Here is a 13,643-nt window from a genome sequence, read left to right as displayed (position 1 = left end):
TCTTATGTTACGTTCCTGTACCCCTAGACTGGGACGTAACAATGTGTCTGTGAAGGTTCTCAGTCATTCAGGTCATCGTAGTCAAAGGAGCTTGCAAAGAAAAGCGTCTGGACTTCTTTAAGTTACTTGAAGACGTTTCACCTCTCATCCGAGAAGCTTCTTCAGTTCTAAGGTCAAATGGTGGAGAGTCCCAGATATAAACCTAGTGGGAGTATCCCCCCACAGAGGAACAAAAGGACCCCGGGACGTAACAATGAAATTCTTGTGTTATTAGCCGAATCACAAGGCATTACTATCGGCAAACATACTCTCGAAAGTGCCAATTTGTTGCGATCCGGTTTTGAGTAGGCATTCCTCTGTGCCATATCCTTCCAGGTAACAACAAAATGTCATTCATGTAGATTGCTAATTGGCAGAGCCAACTCAAATTTTTTAATTACTTTTCTCAAAATTTTGAGTTAATAAGTCGAAATTTCGAGTAAATAACTCAAAATTTCAAGTTATTGATACTTTTTTTGTGTGGTGGAAAAGAGCTTCCATAATCTTTACCTTACAATATAAACCTTGAAGGGTTTGTTAGTGTCATTTGGTCCTGTATAAATAAAATTGAACTTTATGATGCTATGATCTTTTCTGATTAATGTATTGGGTTTTCTGCTTGTTGGCTTGAACATCATACCAGAGCCTTCTGAATATTTGGATGAACTTCTGTCTTGGTAAGTTTTTATTTTCAGTTTTATTTGCATTTTTAAATAGTTAGTTTTCTCATTGGAATCATGTAAGGCTACATTTATGAACAAGGAACTACATTCCTGGACAAGCCCTGTTTTTCATTGAATACATTTTAATAATCAGACTAGCTGTACTTACGTTGGCCAGCCCTCCCCAGTCGAGACAGTGAAGAGGGTCAAAAAAGCCCACAGCACATTGTCATAATGGAACTCATACTTTTTCCACTCTCTGGGCATGGCGGCCACCTCGTCTTTGTCATAATCTAGGAATTGTCCCCTGTAAGAAATAAAGCAAGTGGAGACAGGCACACAATAAGTAGCATTTGAAAGTTTAGTTACTTAAGCTCTGAAATATGAGCTGAGGCTGTGGGGATTTTTTTAGACCAACTTGCAGTCTTTCTCCAGGCCTTTGGACTCATCAGTGCAATAAAAGAATTTCCCCTTGAAGAGCTGAACTGCGATGACGGCAAAGATAAACATGAAGAGGATGTAAACAATAAGGATGTTCAGCACATTCTTCAGAGAGTTAACCACACAGTCAAACACCGCCTGAGGACACAAACAGATTTTAAATTTTAAATGAAGAAGATTACACAAAATTTGTAAATATGATTTAATGCTGGTCATTTTGTTACTATGCTGCTTTCTTAACTAGAGCTGTCTACAAAATGACTAATTAACTGCTACAGTGCTCAGTATAAATGAGTACACCCCACTACGTTTGTCAGAAAACCTTTAGTTTCCTTTCTATGAGATACTATACTACAAAATAATCCCACAAATGTGAGCCATTGATTGCAAACAAGGTTTATTTGTGCACACAAAAAAGTGATTTTCCTAACAAATTCATTCAAGCCCATGTCGCAAAAATGAGTACACCCCAATTATAGTCTTAGGAGAAAAGCCACGCTTAAGACTTCAAAATTCGAATTAACAGGCATTCCAAGCACAGGTGAGTCTAATGATTCATTTAAGAGATGTCCAGCAGACAGGTGACTATAAAAGGACATTAATTAACAAAGAAAAGCCCTTCCTGTCATGTTTCGGCTGTGTGGCAGGCAGGAATTGGACCCAAACGCAAACTCACTGGCGACAGGACTGAACTCAAAATGGCAGCTTTTATTGCTGAACACAAAAACTCTACAAAATCTAAACTGGGAAGACTCTAACAAAACACACAGGGCGCTACAGGTAGAAACACACAGTCATGAGGGACGACGCAACACTGACTCAGAGAAACACAGGGTTTAAATACACTGGGAAGTAACGAGGGGAATGAGACACAGAAGGAGGGCACAGCTGGGAGAAATCAGGACTGACGAGACAAGCAAAGCAGGACGCATTCACATAAGACACGGACCATCAAAGTAAAACAGGAAGTATCACACAGAGACGCGAACTTGACACAGTGGAGACAGCAACTAAGAAACACAGAGACATAAACCATAAGGCAGAGGTCTAAGAACCAAAATACACAGGGAAATACTCAGCTTGGAACACAAGAGACTAGACTAGAGGGAGTAACAAAAGACCAACCATGAGAACATAATGCACAATGCAGAGTGACAGAAAACAAGAAACTCAAACATGCAAAGACACACAATTACACAGAACAGAGGGGACACAGAGAGACATGAAGGGCAAGGGATCAAAACTAGAAGCCATAGAATAAATCACACACAAGTACAATAATACAAAAATCACAAAGAACTAAAAACGCTGGGTCAGGAGACCCAGGACCGTGACACTTCCCATTTCATGCTGTCAGCAATGGCTCCACATGGAAGAGAAATGTCACAAAATCTGAGAAAAGCTTTACATATCAGTCAAAGTACTGTAGCAAAAGTGATCCAAAAATTTAAAAAAGATGGAATTGCAACCATTGTACAGAGACGTCCAGGCCCTCCACGTAAGTTAACATCTTGACAGGAGCGTCTTCTGATGCGCACACTTCAGAGGAATGGCATGCATGGGTATCGTCCATGAAGAAAGCCTCTCCTAAAGCCCATGCACAAAAAAGCACGCCTAGAATTTGCTAGGGCCCATGCTGAAAAAGATGAAGACTACTAGGACTCTATAATCTGGAGTGATGAGACAAAGATCACTGTTTTTGGAACTAATGGTTTCAAAACTGTATGGCGTGGTAAAGGTGAGGATTTCAAAAAGAAATGCATGGTGCCTATAGTGAAACATGGTGGTGGCAGTAGTGATGGGATTTCCGGCTCTTTTTAGAGAACCGGCTCTTTCGGTTCGGCTCACTAAAAAGAGCCGGCTCTTTCGGCTCCAAGCCGGCTCTTCAGGTTGTTTTGTTGCTTTAATTAATTTATTATTAACAATAATATAAAATTATGCACAAAAGGAATTACTAATGTAAAAAAAAAAGTAGTTTTATTTATATATTTTTATATATAAATATATGCGGTGGCCCCTAGAGATGAAACACGTACAAACTCCAAAACACATTTCTAGCATGAACTGAACTTCCAAAACAGAGCTACCTAGATCACTTAAATTACACAATTGAAAGCATGTGTGTATTGTTTGTGTATTTATACACAAGCACTCATATATATTCAAATAATTTAAAAAAAAGTTCATTTACCTGTTATTACCACACACCAAATCCGGTCGTTGGTACTTGCTGGCTTGTGTAGCCACTAGGTAACAAAAGCTCAACATTGCACCTAGCATCCTGGAGCACTTCTGTTGTCTTTTGTACGTGCTTCAGAGTTTGTATGTGCTTTAGAGTTCATACCTGTTTTGAAGTTTGTACATGCTTTGCCTGTAGGGGCCACCGTAAATATACTTTTATTTATTCACTCCACATAAAATGTAATAAATAAATCATATAATACAAAAACCAACTATTCACATTTCAACTTTTAACTATTTAAATTTTCAGCTTTTTCCTTTTACAAATTTAAAGTGAAACAACACAAAACACTGCAAACCACAACACAATTAAATATAAATTAAAATATGAAAACAAAAAGAAGATGCATATTCTCTGTCATATGGACCTGCATGAATAAACTTTCTGAATCCTTTATCATCTTCAACCGAAAATAGTTGTGGATGATTACTATACCTTTCTAATGTGACGTCGTTGTCCCTGGCTCTTTCTCTCTCTCTCCCTCCCGGTCTGTTCCTGTGCTACTGAGTGTAACTACCGCCCCTCCCCCCTCATCCCAGCGTAAAGCACAAGGCTCGCATGCGGAGTGAAGCGGAAAAAAGAGAAAGAAAAAAAACCCCACAGTTCACGATAAGGAGCCGGCTCGCGTCGTTCACATCAAAGATCCAGCTCTAAGAGCCATTTCGTTCGCGACCGACACATCACTAGGTGGCAGTGTCCTTATGTGGGGCTGCATTAGTGCTGCTGGTGTTGGGGAGCTGCATTTCATTGATGGTATCATGAACTTAATGTTGTGTACTGCTTTATAATGAAGGAGAAGATGCTGCCATCACTGCGTGCACTTGGTTGTTGTGCACTTTTCCAACACGACAATGATCCAAAACACACATCTAAAGCTACTGTTGCATTTCTGAAGAAGAACAGGGTGAAGGTGATAGACTGGTCAAGTATGTCTCCTAATCTGAACCCAATCGAACACCTGTGGGGTATTCTGAAGCGACAAGTTGAGCATCACTCTCCATGCAGCATCCAGGCTCTAAAAGAGGTTATTCTCGAAGAATGGAAAAAGATAGATGTTGCAATATGTTGCCAACTTGTTCATACCATGCCTAGAAGACTTGGTGCTGTCCTTGAAAATCACAGTGGCAATACAAAATACCAGATGTAGTAGTTTTTGTTGCAGGGTGTATTCATTTTTGCTTCAACCAATTTGAGTAAAACTGAAGATTTTGTGATCTAAGTTATATTATTAACCTTATTTTCATGTTATGGAGTGTTCACTAAAACTCAGCTTTGTGAAAAGTTGGGAAAGTGTTTTTTTGTTCATTGAGCTACTGATTAAATTTGTACTTTTTAAAGGGGGTGTACTCAAGTCCTAGAATAGAACCTCAAATTCAAATTTTATTTGTCACGTACATAGTCATACACAGTACGATATGCAGTGAAATGCTTAGACAACTGCTCGTGACCTAAAGAAAAAAAAAAGAAAAGGCTATGAATAAGATAGGAAATAAATATGAAAAATTAAAAAGGGTAAATTTAACTAGGAAGGAATAAAATAAAATATAAAAAATTAAGATTAAAAATGAAATAACTGTACAACACAAATTAGAATGAAGGGTAAATTTAACTGGGAAAAAATAAGATAAAATATATAAATTAAAGTTGAAAATAAAATAACTGTAAAACCAAAATACACAATACACAGTATAGAACTATATAAGAATGTATGAAGAAATATAAATATATATATACAATAACAGCAGCTGTACAAGTATTAACTGGAAATGAAGAATATAGTGACCAGTGTTGTGCAATCCACATTATTTAGTGTCTTGTGCAGTGCAAATATGTTTAAAGTGATTTAAGTGATGAAGTGAAACCTTGAGTTTTGGCAGGCGCTTGATGGTCTTCAGAGGCCTGAGAACTCGAAGAACCCTCAATGACTTGATAGTGCTGATGTCCTTGCCTTTGGTTCCCCTATGAACAGCAAATATGTTTAGACCACACAAAAATGTATCCACAAACAATATGCAGTTAATGTAATCTTTGTCAATATTACTAACAAAAGCCATATCTGAAATTAGACCGTATGTTGTAACAGGGTTTGATTGTGGTAGGATGTGAATGAGGTGTGTTTAGATCAGCTGGGTGACAGAGAGATGCAACAATAGCCTTTCTGGATATGAAGAAAACATTGAAATATTTTTATGAAAGTTTATTAAGCTCGATGCATGATGGTCAAGAAGTACAGATCAGCGTAGACCATAAACTATGTGGCGGTGTTGTACTGGGTGGGCATCTGTGATAACAGGGTGAATGCTCATACATTAGACTCAGAGTTGTCTGCAAATCAGAGTGCCTGAAGGGGATTGTGGAGCAGGAGGAGATGAAACTTAACAACCAGGGAAATCTGGCAACTAGCCCCCTGCATATTACCCTCAAACTTATTATGATTATACAGTTTTTAAAAAACTTTAAACTCCATAATTTAATAATCAATATTAACCCTTTAATATATAAAAAAAAAAAAACTGAACAGTTTTGATTCTTATATACTGAGACATGGGCTTATACATGAAGGTATGACTTCTAACAGACCACTGGATAATTTTTTTTCACTGCAAAGATTCAGAGAACATTCAGTGCTTGATGACAAGATGAATATCAGTGCCATGCTTGTAAATGCAGTGCTGCAGTCAGGACACATTCCAAGAAAGTTGGTGAGCGTCTAATCGAAGAAACAAAGAGCCACTGTCCTGGCAAAGTAACATGACATATCTTAAAAGCTTCAACCACACTGGAAGTCACGTGGTCACCAGAGACCATAAAAAGTGAATGCCATTTGACAACTTTAAGTGACTACAGGCAAAATGACTGCTCACTACTAGCTACTTCAATGTCATTTATATAGCACTAAATCATAACAGCTCTTTATATTTTAAGGTAAAGACCCCTACAAAAATAGAGAGAATACTCAAACAATCAGACAACCCACTATGACCAAGCACTTGGAAAGCAAAATCTCCCTATTAACTGGAAGAAACCTCCAGCAGAACTAGGCTCAGGGAAGGTCAGCCAAGAGAGACAGGACAAAAAGTCTATACAAAATTTGATGCAAAGTGTGAAAACACACAGAGTAAAAACAGGTGAAAAAGAAGCAGCCAGTACATCATCATCATAAGCTTAATCTTAAAGATAGAGAGATCGTCTGTCTCCCAAATCAAAACTGGGGACTAGCTCTAGTGGGGCGATCGTGGCTCAAGAGTTAGGTGTTCGTCTTGAAATCGGAAGGTTGCCGGTTCGAGCCCGGCTCCGGCAGTCTCGGTTGTTGTGTCCTTGGGCAAGACACTTCACCCGTTGCCTACTGGTGGTGGGGTGGCTGTAGCTCAGGTGGTAGAGCAGGTCATCTACTGATCGGAAGGTTGGTAGTTGGTGGTTCGATTAGTCTGCATGCCAAATATCCTTGGGCAAGATACTAACCCCAAATTGCTCTCCGATGCATCCATCGGAGTATGAATGTGTGTGAATGTTGGCTATTAGAAAAATGTGCTTGTGAGAATGGGTGTGAATGGGTGAATGCACAAGTTGTGTAAAACGCTTTGAGTGCTCAGATGAGTAGAAAAGCGCTATATAAGAACCAGTCCATTTACCAGAGGGTGGCGCCAGTGTCCAGAGCGCCCCAGGGCGGCTGTGGCTACACTGTAGCTTGCCATCACCAGTGTGTGAAAGGGTGGATGATTGTGTATAGTGTAAAGCGCTTTGGGGTCCTTAGGACCAAGTAAAGCGCTATACAAATACAGACCATTTACTCTACAGAAGAGGGGCCTGAAAGCTGAAGACTCTGCCTACTATTCTATTTTTAAACACCTTAGAAACCACAATTAAAATCAAAATTTCATGATATGGTACTATGACGTCTTAAAGATGAGATGGGGCCTTGAGGCAAATGTTGTTGTGATTTAGAACTATATAAATAAAACTGATATGAAATTGAATTGAATTTTTCAAGACCTTGCATATGACAAGAAGGATTTTAAATTTATTCAAATCACTTTTATTGTCACATCACATGTGCTGGTACACTGGTACAGCACATGCGAGTATAATTCTTGTGTGCAAGCTTCACAAGCAACAGAGGTGTGCAAAACACAATAGCATAAGAACAAAGCAAAATATAAGAATAGGAATCTGAGAATTATAAGAATAAATATATGTACAAATATAAGAATGTATGCGCATTACTGAATAAGTATGCCAAATATGTATATATACATATTTATATATATATATATATATATATATATACATATATATATGTGTGTGTGTGTGCATGTGTGTGTGTATAAATATATAAAATTACGTAAAATAAACTACACAGAGGTTTAACAGAGAGCCAATGAAGAGCAGCTAATATGGAATAAATATACTCTCTCTTTCTAGTACCTGTCAGTACTTCTGTTGTAGGATTTTGGATTAAGTGGATTAACTTTCAGGATGATTTTCGAACAACCTGATCGTAAATTAGAATAGTCCATCCTTAAAGTAATAAATGCATAAACTAGTTTTTCAGTATCATTCTGAGACAGGGTGTTCCTAATTTTAGAACTATTGAACAAATTTTTTTTGGGGGGGGGGGGGGCTTTTAATTAAGCAGCAAGGCAGAACAAAATCAGGGCTGTATCAAGACACAAGGATTACACCCCAATTCAACCAGACCCAGAACTGATCCGGAATTAAAACAGGACTACAACAGTTCAAAATCAGGACTACTTAGGACTTAACCAAGACAGAACCAGAATCAAAACTAGATGATAGTAGCACTGAATATCATCATAGACCTGCACTACACTTATTTTTTTATTTCTACCAAAGTACAGATTCAGAAAAGTTTATATAATTATTTAGCCTTGTTGTGCAAACAAGCCTGCATAACTTAATAAATATATAACTTGAAAAATAACCAACCTAAAAAGAAACACTAGGTACGGGATAAATGAGTACCTATGATACGGTGATACTTTTGGTAAACAACCATTTGACTAACGTGTGTCTCACCTGCTCTAGTTCCATCTCTGTTCTGTCCTCATTCTCCTCTCTGTCCCTCTCTGTTCCTCTCTCTCCCTCTTTGTGCTGACAATCATCAAATATACAGTTGAAACCAGATATTTACATACTCTTCAGATCAAAACACAAACACTTTTTTAATTGTAACATCAAATCAGACTAAATGTTTATTTTTTTAGATTAATAAATATAAAAAACATATTTGTTAACTTTAAGAGTAAAGAGAGAAACTATCTGTATTTCTTAATTGCAAATGGCACCAAATTGTATTCAAAATTGAGCCACACTTATGGTGCTCCACAATTCTTTTCCTGGTGTTTTGGTTGACATTTCTTGATTTTCCCATTTCAAAGACACAGGCTCTGTGTTTTGCCTTATATGCATCCACAGCTGTGCCACCAATTTACTCACATGGACTCTACTAACCTCTCAGAAGGTTCTTCAGCTCAGAATGGAATCGTCTGGAGTTTTCTTATTAATTAACAATAAACTTAGTGTACATGTACTCCTAAATTTGATGAAAGTGATAAAAAATAGAAAGCTCTGTCTCTCTTTATTCTGACATTTAACTAATTCAAAAGATATTTCAATATTTATTTATCCAAAACAAAACAAGTTTACTCTAAATTGATGTTGTACAGTAAAAAAATGTTCTTCTGTTTTGTCTTTTCTCTTTGAAAGAAGCCCCTTATGTCCATTCTTGTGTATCAGTGCATTACTGAAACAGATTTATTTAGCCGTGGAGGGTAACAACTGAAAATATGAAATAGACACACATGTAAGCTAAGACTCTCTAAAGAAACAGCATTGTTGTTGTTCGGCTTTTCATTTCGCCATTTGTTAATTCACTTGAAGAGCAAGTAATGTAATATGGGTCAAGTGATCAGTTTGATATCAATCTTTCGTGATACACCGTCATATTTACATTATTTGTACAGTACGAATGATTTGCTTTGGTACCTGGTCGAACTTCAGTTCTCCTCTGTCTGTCTGGCTCCGTTTCTCCAACAGCGCACTCGCAGGCTGCAGTTGCCCCGCCCCGCTTAGTGTCTGAGCTCGGATCATACCAATATTAGGGGGGATTTACGCACAGTTGTAAATTCCCACAGTGTGTACTATGTGCTTCGAATATTGTGTGTAGTTTTTTGTTTTATACAGTTGTCAGCCAGGCATCTAACTATGAAAAAATTACACTCCAAACGACCCCTGGCTTCTGAAAAAACAACCTGGGCTTAAGCCCAGTAAGCCACCCCCCCCCCGCTCCGCCACTGCTGCACTGCACAGCATGCACTATGTTGTTTAGTTTGTGTTTGGGAGTTGTGTCCTTTGGATGAACCAGTTTTTGTAGTGGCTGGGTTTGACATGCACTGGGATGTCGTGCTTGGAGAAGATTCTCCCTGAGTTTCTCTGATAAACCTGCGACATAAAGGATGACAATGTTGATGTCTGACCATTGTTACTGTGCATTGTTATTGATCTGATGATAGCCCAGTTGGGATAACCACATTTTTTAAGAGCTTTCTTTACATATGTGTGTTCCTTTTCTTTCCTTTCTGGCTTTGAGTAATCAGGATTCTGCAACACCATCAGAAAACATTTCCTCTATGTTTGTGTTCCAGAGTGTGGTGGGAGTCAAAGGTACTGGTCTGCATGCACGGGCTTACGATAAACTTCAATGTCAACCTTGAGATTTATCGTAAGCCCGTACATGCAGACCAGTTTTCTATTCTCCTCAATGTGCATAGCACAATCCAGAAATGGCAAACTATTATCCTTTGTATCTTCCCTTTATGTTTGTATCCACTGAGTTGGTCTTAGAAATGAAAAAGCTTCCCAGAAAAGAGGTGAAACGTCCTCAAGAAACTTAAAAAAAGTCCAGTCACGTTTCTCTCCAACCTCCTTAGATTTCCATGACCTGAATCACTAAGAACCTACACAGACACACAGTTTAACTCAAGGTTTTGGGTTGTTTTTTTTTTTACTAATCTTGGGATTAACTGTTTAGAAATTTAAAGTTGAAAGTATGCTCTTCATTTCTGTATGATTGTCTGATTTAAAATCAACTATGGTGGAAGCAAAACTACAAAATTGCGTCAAGTGTTGTGGAGTTTGGACCAATGTACAAGATGCATGAACAGGGAAGAGTTAAATCAAAGTACACATTTAATAAGCTTATTGAAGCAGTCTAAAAATACAGTTTACAAAGCAAAAGGTAAAATGATTTCAACATAAAATGGAAACATTGAGAGGAATTATTATAAAGGAATCAGCACTATATATGCACACACAGAAGGGGAATCAGGGAAAGTGGAAACACCTGGGGAAAAAGATGGAAATTAAACTAAACCCAAGACACCAACGCCAATTAATTACCAAAATAAAAAAAAAAGTGAGAACCAAAACAAAAAGGGGAAAACAGGGACATGAATGAATTTATCATAAGAGAAATTGACACAGGAGACAGACACTGACACAGGACAGAAAGGAAACATGGAGAACAAAATAAACAAACACAGGACAAACTAACAGTAACAGGAACTAATCAATCAAGAAAGAACATACTGAGGAATAACACAAAGGTGAAATGTAAGCAGTAAATAAAATAATGAAATTGCTCTAATGCACATAAATTAAAGTATTCACAATGAGGTCTTTTTAGATACACAGTTACACTTGGGATTAAGGAAATGACTATGTAGGAATTTCGTATACCTTTCAAAGAATACCCCTCAATACCCAGACATGGTGGGGAAGCAGAGGGAAAAAGTAAAATTAGACTTATTAAAAGAGCCAACAGTGTACACAACATTGTGTTAATGTCTGCCAGGCATGCATTAACCCAAGTCAGCTGACTAATGTGAAGCACATTAAAGCAGTCAATTAACCACAGCACATCAGCTGATCACACTGTTTAAAACTGCTACTACCCAGCTGATTAATTAACTGATTTTCTTCTACATATCTCATTGTCAAATCTCAAACTGGGCATTTGAGCTGCTGCAGCCTGCATACAGTTGCTGTTACAGAATTCCCAGCACCCCCTACAATTATTACACTTGCGTAACTCACTGAATATCATCAGTCATGTTTTGTCACTTATCCCCACTCTGTGCTTATTTCTGCTCTCTACCACCTGCTTTCCCATATACATATATATGAGCATGTAGGAGTTAGCTCATGCTAACTCATGTTAGCAATTACTGTATTAGCAGTGGAGCTGGCAAAGAATCAACTAAGGGATAACTGCATCTATGCAAGCATTCAACTTGAGGTGACACTAAGGCAAAACACATGTGTAGCATTCTTTCATTTCATGGAGATATGTCACGGTCATTTAGCAAAATACTCATCTGATGCTGAAAAAACAGTCTATGCATTTATCAGCTTTGGGCTGACAGGGACTAGTACTGACAGGGACTAGAAAGAGAAAGAGTATTTCTCCCATACTGGCTTCTTCATTGGCTCCCTGTTAAATCCAGCAACTGAATTTAAAATCCTGCTCTTCACATACAAAGTCTTAAATAATCAGGCCCCATCTTATAAGTGACCTTCTAGTGCCATATCACCTCATTAGAGCACTTCGCTGTCAGACTGTGGGCTTATTTGTGTTTTCCCATGATGCATTGAATGTCACCCTTTTCACTTATACTATGTGTTTATACAATTCTCTGCATTTAATTATTAGTTATTATTAATCTCTGGCTCTGTCTTTGTCCTGTTTTCCTCCCCTCACCCCCAATTGGTCATGGCAGATGGCTGTCCCTCCCTAAGCCTGGCCCTGCCGGAGGTTTCTTCGTGTTAAAAGGGAGGTTTTCCTTTCTACTGTTGCCAAAGCACTTGCTCATACCGGGTCATATGATTGTTGGGATTTTCTCTATGTTCTCTTTATTATTGTAGGGTCTTTGCCTTACAATATAAAGTGCCTTTAGGCAATTGTAGTTGTGATTTCATGCTATGTAAATAAAATTTAATTGAAATTTTCATACTGTTTCTATTCCTTCTCTGCGCAGAAGTCCATTTTGAATTAGCTTCTTTGAATCTGCTACTGACAGTTTTATCCAAATGAAATTCAAATGTGAGAACATTATCAATTCATTTACAACTAAACCATTCACAGGTTTTCTATTTTGTTCCCAGGTTGAAATGGGAAAAAAAATCAACATGTGAGCCTTAAACTATGTTTTCTATATTCATGATTTTTTTTTATTTATAAAATTACGTTATCCCTACAACTGCATACACACTGGAAGTGATTCACAGTGACGTGGCAACCAGGTAGGGCGATATATCGAGTTTTTTAAAAATATCGATATATTTTCATACGAGATATAAGATGTGACAATATCGTTTATATCGATATAGTCTATGTTACGTTATAATTATACTTGTGGAGCCGCAGGTTTGCCTCTCTTTCGTCCACTTTTGTCTCTACGCAACGTTACTCGGCCTCGCCTCCCCCATAGCTTCACCTGCAGGCAATGACAAGATGAAAGCGGAAAATCTCCGTTAGCGAGTTACCGCGGATCGCCCCGTGCGTGGGGCTGGACGGTGTCAACGTGTTAGCGAGCTAACCGCGCTAACGAGCTAACCGCGCTAACGACATGCACGGCCTAAAATCCTTTCATTTTCTCAAAAATTGACAGTGCGCCTTATGTATGAATTCTGGTTGTGCTTACTGACCGCGAACCGATTTTATGTGGTACACAGCACTCAGCAATCTGTCAAAAAATGTTTTAATATGACTTTGCTAAGCTACGGAGCTGCACCGCTTGATAGATTGTCGGAGGATTACGGCTACCGAGGAGGAGCCTCGCGGAGTGATACGTACTGTGCTTCAACGTAATATTACCGTACTGTATGTGTATAAGGACCACAAATGGCACCTGTTCAGAGACGTGGTGCAGCTGTGAAATCTGTCTCTTTGTTATTATGCTCAGCGTCTATTAGTTTACATTTTGACTGCACAATTGTGAGCTTTTTGTTATGCACAAAAATATTGTTTTCTTTTATTTATGGACCATGATTATTTAATAAATGCTGATAATTTATTTTTGAGTAATTTCTTCATGTACATCTATGGATGAAATAACTGCTGGCAATGCGAAGTGTGTGGGACCCAAGATAAATGTTTCTCAACTTCCAAGTGAGTCAACCAGTAAGAGTGAAAAATAAATGTTTGACATATGACCAGGTAGTAATATCTTCCACAGGAT

At 38.1% G+C, this 13,643-nt stretch overlaps 1 protein-coding gene across 16 annotated transcripts in view; it reads right to left on the bottom strand.

Annotated features, from left to right (window-relative positions):
• Positions 1–13,643, bottom strand: part of cacna1ba (calcium channel, voltage-dependent, N type, alpha 1B subunit, a) — a 332,183-nt gene that overhangs the window by 137,662 nt on the left and 180,878 nt on the right. For all 16 annotated transcript variants that reach the window (XM_040019432.1, XM_040019434.1, XM_040019438.1 and 13 more), the window contains 3 exons: positions 5,247–5,343; positions 1,120–1,280; positions 871–1,008 (listed from right to left, as the gene is read on the bottom strand). In XM_040019432.1, coding sequence (XP_039875366.1) covers positions 871–1,008; positions 1,120–1,280; positions 5,247–5,343 — 396 coding nt within the window. The remainder of the gene's footprint in view (positions 1–870; positions 1,009–1,119; positions 1,281–5,246; positions 5,344–13,643) is intronic.

This window comes from Simochromis diagramma, unplaced genomic scaffold (genome assembly GCF_900408965.1).
Source record: "Simochromis diagramma unplaced genomic scaffold, fSimDia1.1 OVJJ01000822.1, whole genome shotgun sequence".
Lineage (NCBI taxonomy): Eukaryota > Metazoa > Chordata > Actinopteri > Cichliformes > Cichlidae > Simochromis > Simochromis diagramma.
The sequence above is the reverse complement of the archived record's forward strand: the minus strand, read 5'-3'. Positions and strand labels throughout refer to the sequence as shown.